The sequence below is a fragment of the Aptenodytes patagonicus genome, chromosome 19 (genome assembly GCF_965638725.1).
Source record: "Aptenodytes patagonicus chromosome 19, bAptPat1.pri.cur, whole genome shotgun sequence".
Lineage (NCBI taxonomy): Eukaryota > Metazoa > Chordata > Aves > Sphenisciformes > Spheniscidae > Aptenodytes > Aptenodytes patagonicus.
The window spans coordinates 5,267,603-5,284,554 of record NC_134967.1 but is presented as its reverse complement, the minus strand read 5'-3'; the positions used below and the strand labels follow the sequence as shown (position 1 = coordinate 5,284,554).

The 16,952-nt window shown below is 38.5% G+C and overlaps 1 protein-coding gene across 4 annotated transcripts in view; it reads right to left on the bottom strand.

Annotated features, from left to right (window-relative positions):
- Positions 1–16,952, bottom strand: part of RERE (arginine-glutamic acid dipeptide repeats) — a 256,830-nt gene that overhangs the window by 153,913 nt on the left and 85,965 nt on the right. For all 4 annotated transcript variants that reach the window (XM_076356292.1, XM_076356295.1, XM_076356294.1 and 1 more), the window contains exon 3: positions 4,898–4,968. In XM_076356292.1, coding sequence (XP_076212407.1) covers positions 4,898–4,968 — 71 coding nt within the window. The remainder of the gene's footprint in view (positions 1–4,897; positions 4,969–16,952) is intronic.

The following is a 16,952-nucleotide window of genomic DNA, read 5'->3' as shown; positions in this document are numbered from 1 at the left end:
GCACTTCTAATTTGTTGAAAAACAGAGAGAAAGAAAAATATCTGCACGTTTCCCTGCTATCCCTTCCCTCACCCATCCTGAAATCTCACCAATTTTTGAACCTAAAAGGCTCCTACAACAGGCGGCTGGTTTTTGAACCCAGCACTCAGATCTCAGCATGCAGCCAGCAGCTGAAATGTCTAAGTGAGTTTTCACTCACTCCCAGCTCCTGCATACCATCCATCTGCTTTTTTAAGCAAAGTTCAGACAGATAAAAATAACAGGAGAGATCCAAGACACTATGCCTTAAAAATACTCGCTGTTGCCTCACTCCTGAATCCCAACCCTTTGCTTGGGTCCTAAACAAGCCCTGAAATTTCCTTGGATTCTGAAAATAATACTACACCAGAAAGGAACTGTATCTATTTAGAAGGTGTTTTTCACATCCACTGCCATTTTGTGGCAAGGCAAAGTAAAAGCAAGTGTGGTTGTACTTGCTGTGGCATCTTCCACCGAGAAAACAGACACAAACAAAAACTTCCTTGAAGACACTATCATTTTTTCCCTGTGGTACCTTTCATATCACGCACCATTCTGAACAACAAAAAAAGTTAATTTGACTAGTTTCTTAACAATTCACCATTAAATTGAGTCTCAGCTATGCCGTAACTCTAAATCCAAAACACAACATTGTAGCAAAACATCAGGGAACTTGAGCTGCCACAAGCTACTGAAGTATCTTCCATTCCTATTTACCATACCAGCACCAACAAAAACACCCTCCTCCTATTTGTAGAAACTCATGTTTAAACACAGGCAACTTTTATGGCTTTTAAGCCATAAACAGCTTTTAAAGAAGGAAAATTATTCCTGATTGCTTTCTCACTACGAATATTCTACGCAGATATCATTAGTGAGAAAAAGTGAAACTTCTTAGCTCCCCAACAAATGGCAGTTACCACTTGTATTCACAGACAGTTATGGGAGAAAGGAAAATTGATAAGCATTCATATTTAAGACTAACAGATAGCTTGTTTCATCACCTCCAAACCTTACTGGACATCCTTGTGTACTGAAACATGGTGTAAAAAAACCAAAACACAAAACCGTACCAGAACTACGGACCATCAGACATACGGGCCGGGGAGGCATATCATTAGATTAACACAGTTCCCTCTAAGTATCATAGAGAATTAGGCATTTAAAAAAAAAAAAAAAAAATCTATGAAGTTTGACCAGGAATTGAGTGTGCATTTGCCTTCTCGAAGTCTGATGCACATTATACCAAGTAGATGCTAAATAGCACATCTGAACTACAGATGGTTTTCCAAACTCAGTGGAAAAGGACAAGCAATAAAGGAACAGGTGAAGTCCCTTCTGTCATCATCTTTATTCCCTAACAGTGTTCTATGAGGCTCCCGCAGGTTTCAAATCAATGCTTTTTCAAAGCAGTTTCTCAGCTGCAGGAATAGTCAGTGCATTTCTTAAAAGCATGCCAAGAAGTTCGCATAGCAGAGCAGTACTCCCATCACACCTTTGGTGCTGGTGTTAGTTAGGTCTCTCCCCAAGCACGTATCAGACTATCAACATGTTATTGGAAGTGATTTTGAAAGATGGTATTAGTCTTACAGTGAAACCCATGTTATGGAAGTACTGAAGCAATGGCAGACCAGAACGGACATGACAATTCCTTAAAGTGCCACTTCTTGTTGACAGTTTCCCTAAGACACAACACATCATAGTTAATCATATTTTACTTCTCAACTCCACAAAGTCATTTACATGAATCCCAGAAAGCTTAAAGGAACCCAGTACCACAGAAATGGTAAAGACAAAAGAGGATAAATGTTACCCATGACAGTTTCTAACATAGGTAAGCTGGATTGACCAAATCACTTAACTTCTTCCCACACGGCCTTCCTTAATGCACCATTTGATTTTTTGACTCAGGAGACAGACCTAGAAAGCTAGCTACGCTCCTCCAGTTGCCCTCAACGCTTGGGAACCAAATCTGCTGCTCTTCCTCCCAACCTCAGCTTATCCTAATACAAGAACTAATACAACTCACGAAGGGAACGACCAATCTCCGCAGCATCACAGCTCTGCTTCATGCAAAGCAACACACAGCAACAAAATGCAGGATGGCAACAGGACAGATTACAAAGAAATTACCAGTAAGTAAAGCTTCATCACGAGGATTTTATGGCCATTGGTGAAGTGCAACTGTTCTCCGGGAAAGCAAAAGAGCTCTTCCTCTAGTAGAATTTTTAGTAGACTGATTCATCTTAACCTCAAGAGAAACTTCTGATGGAAGTATAAGCTAATGCAACAAAGCATACCATTTTACTTGCCAAAATTGCTGGAACTGGAAAGAGCATGCATAGGAAAACAATTATTGGTTTCTCCAGGCCACAAGATCTAGACACTAGAATACAAAGCTGCTCTGAAATTATTTGCGACATCTGCTTCTGGAGTAGTATGACTTCATCAAGTTATAAGTAATCTCACCCCACTTTCCACACTGGTATTTGTGAAAGTGAAGCAGGCAAAACAGTTCTAACCACAAAGATGCTGTTTCTAATACAACTTGAGTAACATGAAAGGGAGTAAGCCCTATTTTAGGGAATACACCACTCTATACTTCAGTATTTGCTTCTGCCTTCTTTGCCTCCTGCCATCTGTCTGTCAAATGAAGGACGCTTGAACACTAAAATAGAAAAAACTGCCAGACTTCATAGAACCAGTTTCTAGTTCCACAATAAACATAAAATCATATCTAATTATGATTGAAGATCTTACTGGAAAAAGCAAGTCAAACTTCAGTTTACTTCAAGAACGAAACTGAATGGTACTCCAGCCTCATCCCCAGAATGACCCTCAGTACCTTTACACTGCAAGATAGCACATGTGTATATCAGACAGCATTTGCTTTGTCATTTTTAACCCCCTCCTCCCTTTTTTTAAAATGCAAGCTTACGTTCCTTGTTTTTATCAGTAAAAAAACACCACCATCAACTCCTATGCCTGAACTGCACCTAGAACAACAGGAAGTATAGGGTAAGACTCATACACTCAGCCAAAAACTTTTAGTTTATGACAACCAACATGATAATGTACTTAATTAGTAGGTGACATTTCAAAGCTGTTGACTTTAACTTCCCTGCTTCACTTGACATATTTAGCTGAAGGCAAAACAAGACTGTTTTCCTGTTGGTATTTCCCACTAGAAGAGAAATCAAGTGTCCTTTCCACTGTACATCTTTCCTTTCCCCCAGTAGTAAAATCAGTGACAAACACACTGCAGATTCAGTTTTGCTAGCGTAATCAGCATCAAGGGGGTTTTCTGGTTTTGTCATTTTTACAAGTTCCTTTTATGCATGATGTCAGTAAGAAAAAAATCTAACAGAGAAATTAAAGAACTCAGAGCAGGCAAAAGTAAACATAAAACAATGATACTATTTCCATGTGAAAAAATATGCAAAATTGCCAGCAACCCTGATGTCATATCCTTTGCGTGCTGAAAACATGAGAAACCACTCAAAAAAAAATTTTAAAGGTACTAAAACATACTGCAATACATTTCCCACATAGTTTTGCAAACAGCTTTAATGTGTTGTACAAGACCAATGCTGACAGCAGAAGCTTCAGCTTTTGTTGTTAATATCCTGAGCAATTAGTGCAACTCAGCAGGAACTTATTGCCCAGAATGGCAACTATCACATTGTAATTCTAGTCAGACACAAAAGCACCTGCTAATGCGCAAGAGTAGTACAACTGTGGCTTAACCCATTGCTAGAACCTGTTAACTACAAATTCAAGAACTCCTTTTAAAAAAAGGGGGCGGGGGAGAGAGAGGGAGGGAGGGCAGGAGAGAGAAGAGAGCCCGCACTCACAAGTGCCAAGCAGTGCCGTCAATATTGAAGAAGGTCTACACGTTCTCCTTCACTGTGGCCTCACAAAATAAACTTGTAAGGAGTAAAATGGAAGACTTGAATAAGAAACCTTGGAAAAGGAAGATATATTCTGATAGCAACAGATAGTGGGTGATCTACGTCTGTAGACTATGCATTGATAAGAAGGACAGTTTTACATTTTCAGAACTTCCATAAACCAACAACAGCAAGATGATCAGTAACAGTTACCTTTTCCGAATATCCCCCTTACACTACCCAAAGCACTGGAAAGTCCAAAACAAGCATAGGTGCCCTTTGTGTCCAACAAGCAGCAGCTTCCTGCTCTGCACTGCGTAAGCAGCAAGTGGTTTTCTGTGCAGCTACAGCATACGGGGAATGAACGTGTTTTACCTTTTAAGCATAAAAATTCAGACAAAAAGGGGCAAACCACAACTCCTACTAATTTTTTCTTGCACAGGTCCCCGGCTTTTCATTTTTAAAGAATAAAGTGCTAAAGCATTCTCAAATGTTGTATTTTTCCAAATCAAACTTGTCATATTGGTCTAGTCTCTCTTTGCATCCTCAACTGTCAGTCCACCGATCAGCTGGGATAAACAGGCTACCACAAGTCAGCCCACATGCTTCCATTTACACAGCTGTGCTATATAAAGCTAGAGGCAAAGGCACAGCCAAATTTAACTTCCCAGGGAAAAAAAAAAAAAAACAAAAAAAACCTTAACTTACTGAGCCACAATTTCCCAAAAACACTCAACTCAAAGTTAATATTTCTGTGGGTTCCAAAACGTTAAAATGACATAGACCACAATTTGAACTCTACAGCCCAGTTAATTAAGTCTATACCAAGGACAGATCACTGTCTTAATAGCAAAACAGCTACTATTCAGAAGCTAAAGATTTACTCAGAAGGAGCAAGGAGCTATAGGAAGAGATACAGACTAAGAAATATTGCCATCTCACCGGAGAATGGGGCAGGGAAAAGGAGGATATGTGAAAATTTTCCTTACCAGTTTGAAGTCTTGAATGCTGCAGATGAAATACGGGGTATTCGGCCGGCGACTTTCAATATATACGCAATCTTTAAAAAAAACAAGATTTTAAAATAATGGAAATTAACTTCTGTACCTCCAAGAAAGAACATAAAAACAGGATAAATTAAAAAACAGCTTAAGCTTAGAAAGAGCCACCACTTCATTTGCATAACATGTAATTTATTCCAAGTGTGATCTAAAAATAGAAACTAGATGCTTTATGATGATAAATAAGGGAATTAACTGCATAAAAATTAACTTCGATTTGAATAGACGTTTTGCTAGAAAAACAAAAGGAAGTCATAAAAGACCAAATTCAGTTAAAAAAAATGACCAGGTCACAACCTATGAACCAGATCAAAATAAGACAGGAAACTAATCAGATCTTTTGTGGTTAGCTTGCTATTAAGAAGGTAGCACTAACATATTTTCTCTTCTAATTGTGAAGAAAACCAAGGCAACCAATCATAGATGAAATGCAGCAAACTAAATTAGATTTACCTCAGGGAAGGACTGGGCTTTCTCAAATTACATTTGACAGAAACTGAGTAATTATTTTTGTTTCCTTTTGACAACTGGACTCTACAGGGTTGCTGTAAAATAAGGTCTGTTGTATTAAAAACAGTCTTGGCAGTAACCGCAACAAAAGCAGTGCCTCAGAATAAAATTACAGCAAGGATAAGAAAGAAGTGCCTGATTAATGATAATGACCTTAGAAATCTGAAAATTCACACACAGCTTGCTAGAAGGCAAAGATACTATTCTCAAAGCCAAACAAATATTTAAAGGACAGTCATTGTGTTCTCCTTTTATGTTCAGATAGGTAACTGCTATTCAAAAGATGGAAGACACAAAGAACACCAGCTATTCTATGAGTGAATCTCCATGAGCCTTTCTATATTTCTACAGGAAAATTCCAAAGTCTTAGAGTTTTACAAGACATGTTTCAAAACACAACTAATACCCTGCTTCATGTCTTGTAAAAATCTAAAAGTTGCTCAAGACAAATATTTTCTAGTTCTTATGCTCCACAAAGAGCATTCCTAAGGATGCACTGTCATTGTTTATCGCAATAAAACATCTTCCTCCTGAAAGACAAAAGAAAGCCTTCATTAACCATTTGAAACCCAACCTGTACTCAGGAATTCTCTCACCACTGAGAGTTAACTCAACGATTAATTTAAAAGAAAGAAACTTAGCAGCTATTTAGCAGGACTACCTTAGGACTATCAAAAGTGCAGGAAGAGTCTTACTAGCTACATCAACCAAGCTGGAAAAAGGCCAAGCATTTCAAATCTGTAGCACTTCAATGATATATGCCGGAATTACATGGTTGTGCATCTCATTTTATATGTGGCAGCAGTATAATATCCTGTTCTAATGACAGATAGAGGTGTAGAGTACCCATCTTCATTAATTTCAGATAACTGATGTTTTGCCAGGATCAAAGCAACTTTGCTGGCAAACAAAGCTTTAAAGGCACTTAGCACCTTTCCCCAAATTCCGCACTGCTTGTTGCAATCATGCAGGCCCGGACTTGCTGCTTTTGGCTACAAACACAGTGATACCCAGCAACACTAGATTATACTAGTATTCCAGTAAAACACCAGTATCTTCATTTCACAGGCAAGAAATTGTAGCCTGAAATAGTCAGACAACAGGCTGGGATTTCAGAGAGTTGTGGTTTTGGGTTTGGTTATGGGCGGTTTTTTTGGATGAAGCAAGGAAGTGAACTTGAGTTACAGTCCAATACTTCATACCATAAAAACCCTTCCTACATTGGGACGTTTCATAGCCACAGAATTTGTGTTCTGCTTACACCAGGAGACGTTTCTCTCCATCTCAGCAGTGAGACCACAAGGGGGGAAGCTGGAAATAGTTCTAGATTTTCTACCAGCCATTTAAAAAAGTGTGAAATTATTTTTTCTGTATCTTCCCTTATCTTCCTAAATTCTGTTTTCAGATCATCTCTACAAATTTGCAATTAGGTCATTATTTTATCCCATGTCAGCAGCACATCAAGGCACTGTAAGTCAAGGTTTCTAAAAAACAACCAGTCCCAGAAGAATTACACCTCAAAGCTAAGTACACTGTGTTTCAGATGCAAAACTGTTCACCTCCAGCACCCTCACTATAGGCACTACCCATCGAATTGACACATTTGTGTTTTTTAACTGCAAAACCATGACAGCAGAGCAGTACCTCTTTCCCCCAGTAGGCCATAAAATAATCTCTACATACTAGGCTCAAATTAAGCCTGCTGATCAGTATAGCTAAAATTCCACATTCAATGGAAGGAATTCAAAGACAAAAGTATTTCTCAGTTATACTAACCCATGATTTCAATCTAGACTGGAAGAGATGCTCGTCTTTAAGTGGTTACGAATCAGGCTGAGGTCAGAGCACATCAGTATCAGAAGTCAGGCAGGTCACCTTGACTTCTGCAGAAGAAAGTCTTCCGAAGAAACTCTACAAACGACAAGCAAGCTCACTCTGGTCTACATCCCCAGAGAATATAAAGGCTAGCAAACAGCTAAAAGCAATCGCTTCAACTGCCACCAAAACCTTGCTGCAAGAACTCAAGTATCAGGGGCTTTTAGAACAGAAATGGGAAAAGGCTACTTAGACTCTCCTCTTCAGAATAAAATCCATTTAGCACAAATACTATCTAGTTGTGAATAGATTAGGCAATGCCTTGAAGTAAAAAAAACTAAATCCATGGAGCACAAGTTGACAGAACAGATCACCTGCCCAGGAACATCTCACAACCACATGCGGATAAGTATGAACCGAGGGCTAAGTGACAACAACAGTGCACCACAGGGTGGCCTGGAACGTAGGCTTTAACAGAGAGCATCTGCATCCTCTCAAATGCTTGCGCCTTGTAACCACCAAGGAGTCGCTTCCTGCTGGTTTATCACATAACCATAGTAACCATCTGAAGCAAAGCCTGTAAATCCAAGCGTCAAATTTCTACCTGCAACACCATTTCTAAAACAGGCTTCTTTACCACACCGTTCTCCATCCATCGCAAATTGCACTGTTAATCACTTCTCAACAGCATTTGATAAAGTCAAATGAGCTTGACAAAATAGATTTCTTTTTTTAAGCTGAAAATCTATTGCTTATTTTATAGCAAGAGTCAAAGGCACCGGATAAGAATCTGGATTAATCTGAAATCATAATTTTATCAGCATCAGTGAAGCTCCTCTCCAAGTGTACAGAAGGAATGTAATTATAGCAGAGTTATGTCCACATTCCCACTAGAAGACACACAAATGTAACAACTCACAGCTTGAGTGTTCTGAACCAGAACTTAGCATGCAAGTTCCAAACCAGGCAGTTCTCCTAATTTTTTTTCCTATTAACTAGAAGTTAACATTGCTTAATTTACCCAAATCTAACTGAAATCTCTGAGAATTTCTGTTACTGTAATAAGTTTTGATCATTCACTACAAAAGCATCCACAAAAATAGCACTGAAATGAATTCATGACCTCTCAGGCCACTAGTTCCGAAAGGCTTTTTTACATGAGAAGCACCACTACTGACCTTCCCTACGCTCACTGTCAGTTACAGCTCCATATGAGTCCTGGCCTCTTTTGAGAGCTTCTGCACAGCTCTTTTTAGCATAAAAATGCCAACAAAAGTAAGAATTCCACTTCAGTACAGCTGGCATCTCTTTACCAGGTGTCCACCTGATACAAACTTAACCCCAACTAAATTGAGAGACAGTAACAAAGAGAAGAAGGATAATGGAATCAACTAGAGCGTGAAACAATCAACACTAGGAAGGCAGGTGTTTAGAGGCAATTTTGTGCTATAAGCATTAAATAAAGTTTTAGAGCAAAGAATTTTAAACTTTAAAGCAAAGTAAAAGGAAATTGTGAGAAAGAGTTAACTCATATTGGATTTATTATGAATCCTTAATACCACTCTAGCATTACAGCAGAGGAGGAGACACGGTCAGGAGTACAATCTTTCAAAAATGCTAGTGCTAACCAAGTATTTACTAAATATAGCGATTTGTCTTAATGATGATGGCATCACAGGAAACCATGCTAAATAGCAAGGCTACATAGGTATCTATGTAAGTAGTCTCAGTTTGAAGTTCTCTGCTGCATATTTTCACTATCCATAATGTGACGAACCAAATGTCTTACACCAGGAGTCTCAAGAGAAACAGAGGTTTCATGGATGCAAAATGCACTAAAATCTTGGGGTTTTTTTTCCTTTTTAGTAAGAACACAACAATAAACAGTTTTCTGTAACAACCTCCAGTACCTCTGTAGAATGAAGAAGAATTATGTCCATTTATTTCAAGTACAACCTGCCTTTTCCAAACAACCAATTTCAAACTGTGTATTTCCTAGCTAAGATAGTAGCAGCTGTTGCAACAGCATGCATATGTACATTTCAAAAGCTTGAAATATCATGTATGTAATCAACCATCAACACCAGAACAACAGTAATCTATTTGACTTGTAACTCACACTTTTCATCCAAAATCCTGAAAATCCCACAGAAGCTATGAAGTCAGTCTCTCTTGGGAGGCAAGAATCTGAACTACCTTGCACCAAACGCATCCTCTTCGCCTCCTTGCATCACTACAGTATGATTCAGTTTATTCAGAAGCTACAGCAATTTAACCACATCAAAGTATTCCTGCACCATTTTGTTATCCCAGACTTCCTTGGCTAATCGTTCCATTTAGACAGCCCTCTACTCACTCAAACCAACTGCTCAGCATCCCAGGTGACTCATCCATTTACGTGATGTTCCATCACTCATTTGCAGGAAGTTTTTCAGGATTCACTGAAGAATGTGTATAAAAAGCTGCAAGATATCAGATACAGAAAACACCACAACTTCCAAGATTTTTTTTCCTTAATATTTCAGTTTCACAAGCCTCATTTTCAGAATGTTATCAGACAGCGCACAGAATAAACAGCTAAGCATCCCTCTGAAATGGCTGACACAAAAGTAAGAGAATCTGGCATCTACTATGGATAAAGCAAACATGTTGACTCACTAGTATATTGCACTTAAGTAAGGCACTGCTGGTTGCCTGCCAAGATTTAAAACAAAGATGACATCCAGTTAAGATGTCTCCAAAGCAATAGAGGCCATACAGATAAGAAAACAAGTTAATTCAGGTGCAAAGCAATGTCATGAACACTAGAAACTGGAAAAATGCCAAAAGGAGAACATTTATAGATGCATTCACATTAGCCACTCAAAACTCACCATAAAGAGCAATTACTTTCATTTACCAGAAATCCAAAATACATTATTTTGAAGAACAGCTTTGATGCAGACCCAAGCAACAAAGAAAAACCGCGTATCATTTTTCTAAGGCAATAAACCTGCGTAGATGAGACTTACGCCCATGAAAAATACAGAATAAGACCCTCCTTATCCTTAGCACATTGGAATGTGCTATTGCACCCTTTTTTTCCCCCGCTGATCACATACTTCTGGAACATTTTTAGCTCTATATGGCTGCAGAGAACTTCTGCATATACTTAGACAACTTCAGTCAATTCTCATCGCTATTGCTTAGGCTGCTTTGTATCCAAGCATCTATTGCCACTCTGACAACTACAGAAGATGCCCCATTTGTCATAAACAAACAGCTAAAATACTTAAAATCACAAAATAAAGATGCTCCTCACACAGACAAGTTTACTTGCTTCAGAATTCTTTTACTGATCAGCAGATTTATATAAATTGAGTGACATGTACTCTCTTCACACTAAATGGAAGTCTGAAGCCTGAGGCTGTTTGTCAGCCTAAAATACAATGAACCCATATGCACTCTCCATTCAGACACCTGAAAGAAATTCTGGTCAGTTATTTCAACATCTATTATTCTAGAAAGGAACTCACAATACAGGTATGTTTCAGACATCTGTTTGCTCCTGCAATATTAATATTCATTTCTACTAACCTTAACATTCAATCCTTTCACTCAAAAAGCCCAACAAAAAAAAAATCAAACTGACTGTAAATTTCCTAATTTAAACATGTCATCAATTGAATGGCTCAGCGTTATGGCCATTGAAGTTGCTCTACAGTGATATACAATTCCTAGCCCCCTGATTTTCAAAGAAATACTATCCAATACTCAAAATGTTACTCATCTCACTACATGGAATTATGGACTGAGCGGCCCATAATTGTAGTTAAGCCATTCCACTTTATGCCTACTCATCCTAGTTAAGTCAGTCACTAGTTTGCTGTCTCTGAGTGTACTATGTCAGGCAGTGGACTTGGTTGCGGCTACTGACGTTTGGCAGCTTGAGGGCTATACATGTTCACGCAGGAACCCTGACAAGATAAGTTCCCTACAAAACAAGATACAATTCAGAAGGCCAACAAGCACTCATGAACACCACTACACTGGCTCCACATCCAGTGCTTGCTCTTCACTGGTTTACAACCATCTTTCTCCAAACCCCAGCTGACTGAAATCCAGCCTCACAAGAGGCCTTGGCTTAAACATACACAAGTTAATCCCACTATGCATACTGCATCACCATTATTCTTTCACTTACCTTCTCCCTGTTCCCTTTAACTTGCAAGGTAGCAATAAACTTAAAGTATTTTTCTTAGACTGTATTCTGTCCACCTCCAAACCCTTCAAGTCTCCTTCCCTTGCCGGTCATTTTTTCTTTTCTAGTCCTTATTATAGTTGCATCAACAACTACATTCTGCATCGGCTGCTCTGTCATCTGCAAAGATCCCTTGAAAATTGAACTTAAGGATGTGTTTTGTTAGGCAAGGCTCATGACTCCCTTAATAGACAGGATCATACCACTAACAGAAAATGAAGGAAGATGCCCGATTATCTACATTGGCTCCATGAAAAATCACAAAACAAAGAAATTACTGCAAAGTAAGCTATAGGATGAAACATAGCAAGCAGAAGTTGTTGCTCTGAACATCTTTACACACTTATCAAAGTATAAGTTAATTCCTTTTAGTCATCCTCGCATCATCCTGCATTTATTAGTAAATAAGAGCAAGCATGAAGCAAGTAACCACACAGGACATGGGTGTGCTATAAATTCACACTCCGGCCTTCTCCACAGCAAGGTAACATCCATGCGTCAACTTGCAAGGGCCACCTCAGACGAGTTAACCATCTGTTACACCACGGAGTTTACTGGTGACAAACCAGCAAACTCTCCAACGGGAAAGAAAAACAAAAAGATAAAAAAAGAAAATAAAAGGGCTTTCCATAACCTTTGCCACTACAATGGCAAAATAGAGTAAAGAAATCTTAAGATCCCTGCACAGCTAGTGGGATTCACTGCCTGTCTCCAACCATGAGTGCATTTGCTTACTTTCCTATTTCATGTAAAATGTCCCACTGGAGATGAAGTATTTCTATGACACATGGTAGAGAGTCATTATGCCTTTGGGCTTGTGATATTCACCAGATGTGCCCTAGTTCTGAAGGGTTACATTAATATTCTCACACTAAAAGCTGCTTTTAAAATTAGAGCTTCAATACATGGACTTAAAGATCTTTTGGAAAAAAAAACACAACCACCTCACTTTTCTGAAGACATGAACCTTTATCAGCTTAAATGCTGCAGTTTATGTAGTAACCATCTGCACAATTAGAATCCTTTTATCTCTTACCTAATGAGTCAACACTTGCATCATCCAAGAAACAAAGCCTTAGGCTCTCTGCACAGCACCATGCTTCCACAGGAAAGATATTCCTTGAAAGCCATTGTCAAGGAATTGTCTGCAACCCCCCTGCCATCGTATGCCAACAGTCACAAGCTCAGACTTCCCAGTGTAGCTGTAAGCAACCTGAGTTCCAATACACATGCATTTCCCAGTTTTGACATCCCAGTATCTTACTGGATTATGCATTCTTTTCCTCATTTTGCTTTCCTTCAGATGTTCTATGATAGAGTTAGAGGTTCTGAAAAACGGTATGCCAGATGTGTAAAAAACCCCACTCTTCTTAACAATCTAGGTACAACTTAGGGGAGCTCGTTGGACACCAGGTTTGAATAGTTCATACATCAACTCTTACACTGTCACAGACAGCCAGATGAATCATCTGGCTCATGTAACCAGTAGTAACACATGCTCTATATTCAACCATTCCATCCGTGCGCTAAAAAGCATGCTTCAGGTATACTTATCCGTGCAGCATACGTGTACACTCCTGTTCCACATCCACCACCTCTGACTTTATAGAGATAGCACTTATCCCAACATTCTCATTAAGTCTACAGATTCAGTTCCACCACAGTAGAAGTTCGTATGATGGATCTGAGAAACTGTGAAAGAAACAGTGTCCAAGCAAGCCCTGCGAAACAGGTTTCTTTCATCAGAACCATCCTGGATTTTAAAAAAAGAAAAAAAAATATCCAACTGTTTATTGAGATGGACCCCAATTCTATGGGAGACAGAGAATTTTATTTATAGACTTTACAGGGGCATACATATAAGGACTTGAGAGGGAGGGAGACACTCGGGGTGGGGGGGAATGTGTGTGTATATATATGTATGTATATCCTGAGTACAAGTTGTGGGATAGGCAAATAATTAAAGGATATTTACATTCCTCCATTCTGGTGTCTAAGTGAATAAGCATTATCAGGCAGTTCTGAACTGTTTTCCAGAAATACCTCTGCCCGAATCAAAACTAGTGGGAACCCCAAGCAGCAGGGCTCTTCGTTTCATTGTCTCAGGTACTTTAAGTTAAATGCCACAATCCTTCACCACCACCACCCAGAACACTTACATACGATTAGGAGCACGGGATTAGCAGTTACAGAGCATTAATAACAAAGTGGTACCTTTTAAAGGATCAGAAAAATATTTGCCATATTCAATGAATTCTAAATGTTGAAATCTGAACTGCCTGTATTCCAAACACCGGAAAATTACCAAACCCTTGAAAACAAAGGTCAATAATGGAAACAGACCTCTAACTACAGCAATACATTTGGCATGATGGTTTAGTAACAAACGTAGAAACACAGGGAGGAATGCATTGGGAACGACAAACGCACGGTTTTAACTAGAAAAATATTACCCCTGGCAGGTAGGGAGCTATACAGTTGCCTCTTCCCCCCATATGGCTGACAACAAACAAATTGCTAGTCTGATCTTTTAGTGTCACTTCCTGCCGAGCAGATTTCAAGCAACACTGCTGGCTCCTTGTCAGAAAACAATGTGCTAGAGCCCTGTTCTGCAATAAATGGTTCAACCAATTTACTGTGTTCATTTGAAACCCACAGAAGTATTCCTGATGCCTGGACTGTAGTTCTTATTTGGCAAATGATTTTATTATGAACTGGTATCATAGCGAATCCATTTTCTTTAAGGGGTTTTGCTGCTGTTTAATGGACTGTCAGTATAATTTAGATTTCATCTATTTAAACTCATTCAAGCCTGGCTCCTGATTGTACAATAAATGAAACATATTTCTATTCAACAAAATTAATGACAGCTAATTGTAGTCTGCAGTTCCCAATTTTTATAAAAGCAACTGTTCTGCAGTTCAGGCACCCAGCTACACAATTTCCCACACCAATTATTTTTCTGCACTTTTCATGCATGTCCACAACACTATACAGTTCTTTCTTCTTGCAAGACGCATTCAGACATACTTCGTTAACAATTTTGATACAAACCAAACATTTTCTTACAGAAAGTAGAGTTACCAAAAAATGCCACACTGAAAGCAAACACATTGTGGGTGCTCAGCCACTAACTCATGCTAGGGTATCCTCCTGTCTTAGAACTGTTTTTCTTTTTCAATTAAATACATGAAATGGGAGAAGGGGTGGGACTAAGAGTGCAGGCCACAAAAAAAAAAATTAAATAGCTAGTTAGTCTAAGAGCTCCTTCTTTAGCAACAGATAAGCTTTACTACACGCACGCCATTTAAAACAGTCTTTTCTGATCTTTTAAGGTCTCAAACTTTAGCTAGAGGTACAACATTTGCTCCAAACACTTCTCACTGGTATTTTACAAATGCCTATGTAGCCACCTGTCTCTCAAACCTGAACCGGATGCATTTCAACAGCTCTTCATGGACACTCATTTCTAAAGTACTGTGGAAGACACAAAAGATGAGCAGCAATTCAAAAGTACCACATCGCTACATGACCTCACTTTTTTAGATATCCTTAACATTTTTTTCCTATTAAAAAATCATTAACGTGCAAATTACAACACCTTGAAGAACAACGGCTACGGATAATTTCTCTGATACCTTAAATGCAAGCATTAATAATAAGCCTTAAGAAACCAACAGAAGAAGTTGTCACGGTCGACAAAATCAACTAAACAATCTCCACAATGTCTTTGAATATAGCACGCAATTGGCCAATACACACAAAAACCTGAAGAGATTAAGGGATCAAGATTCTTTATCACTTGAGATACAGGATCTTTCTTCTCATGCAATTTCCATTCACTTGTGTTTCCCAAGTTTTGGTAATGAGTCAATGGTGACATTAAAAGAAATGAACAGTATACAGTTGGCCCATGAAGCTGTACTTAATGTGAAAACTGGGCATCTTTACATGGCTTTGGGTTTAAGAAGTTGTTCTACTGCACCGTGCATAATTATAACTCCGTGCTCTAGTAGGCAAAACAAGCACACCAAGAGAACTTGGAAGAGAAAACTCTTCTATTCCCAAGCCCACCACAAACACCAAATGGTTGCTTAACTTCTCTCCCTTAGCTACCCTTTTGATAATTCAAGTGCAACAAACTACAATACCTCATCAAAATATGGGTGGGCTTTATTTGTGTAGCCCTCAACTAGAAAAAAATTACAGCCATTACTATTTCCCTAGTAACTGGCCCATCACTTCATCTTCCCGATTAGACAAATGGATAGAGAGTAACCCATTTTATAAGTTGTCAGTGCAGCCCTGAACAGACACATGTTCAGAAGGGTATAACTGAATGCGTCACTTGGCTGAGGACGACTTTCACAGAATACTGTATTTCAAATGCTGCAGTCTGTTGCCTCAAAGCCTGCTGTGATGCAAATACAGACACTCCCATCAAGTAAGCTTATGTGATATTCTCCCTATTGTCTGCCAACCTCATATTCACCTACCTGCAAATACCTAGCAGCACTGAAAACAATCCGTATTTAAAAAAGAAATCAATACATATTTTCTGAAACAAAAAATATTTTCCTGTTGTTTAAATTTGTAAATAGTTCTGAGATGCCTTTTACACAGAACAAATTAGTGCAGCAGCTGTAAAAGCTAATCTTACACCAGAAGTGTATTTACTTTGTTTCAACACTGGTAAGTTACCTTTTTTCCCTTCATTTTAAAGCATAATGATCATGCTAGTATGCTAGTCAGCTACTTAAATAAGAAATGCCCATTTCAGGAAAAAAAAAAAAATGCTTTCCTCACTATTAAGAGGAGTACAATCACCACAGTAAAGATACAATCATAGATTTTCAAGCCTAAGAAAAATAAATATATGTCTACATTTAGGTATACTTCTTTCCTAAACAAACAATACAAATGAAAAAGTCTTAAATCTGTATCAGTTTTCATGTACATCTAGCCGCTCCTTTTACAACAGCGTTTCTGATCCTTTTTTGCTTTAAATATCTTTACTGCTTTTGGTAAAAGCATCCATAACACATTTTGGACTTTGAAGAAAAAAAGAAGACTAGATAGATCCATTCTTCCTGCCAATGCTAAAACAAAGCAAGAATATTTCCATTTGTATCTCAATTTACTTGAGATGCTTCTTCAGAGCAACACACACTCTGCTACCAGATACTGTTTATACAAAACTACCTCTTTAGGACAAAATGAAAACCAAATAGGTTGCCCAAAATTTATGATATTACAGAAAAAAAAAAATTTGATGATCCGTTAGAAGATACCCAGTTACAGACATAAATACCTTACCAGTGTGGCCCATCAAGCAGTAATGTGAAAGTGACAATAACTTTTAAAGAAGAATTTACTTTCATCAATTCTCAAGTTGTATTTACCCTCTTCCATTTTCTA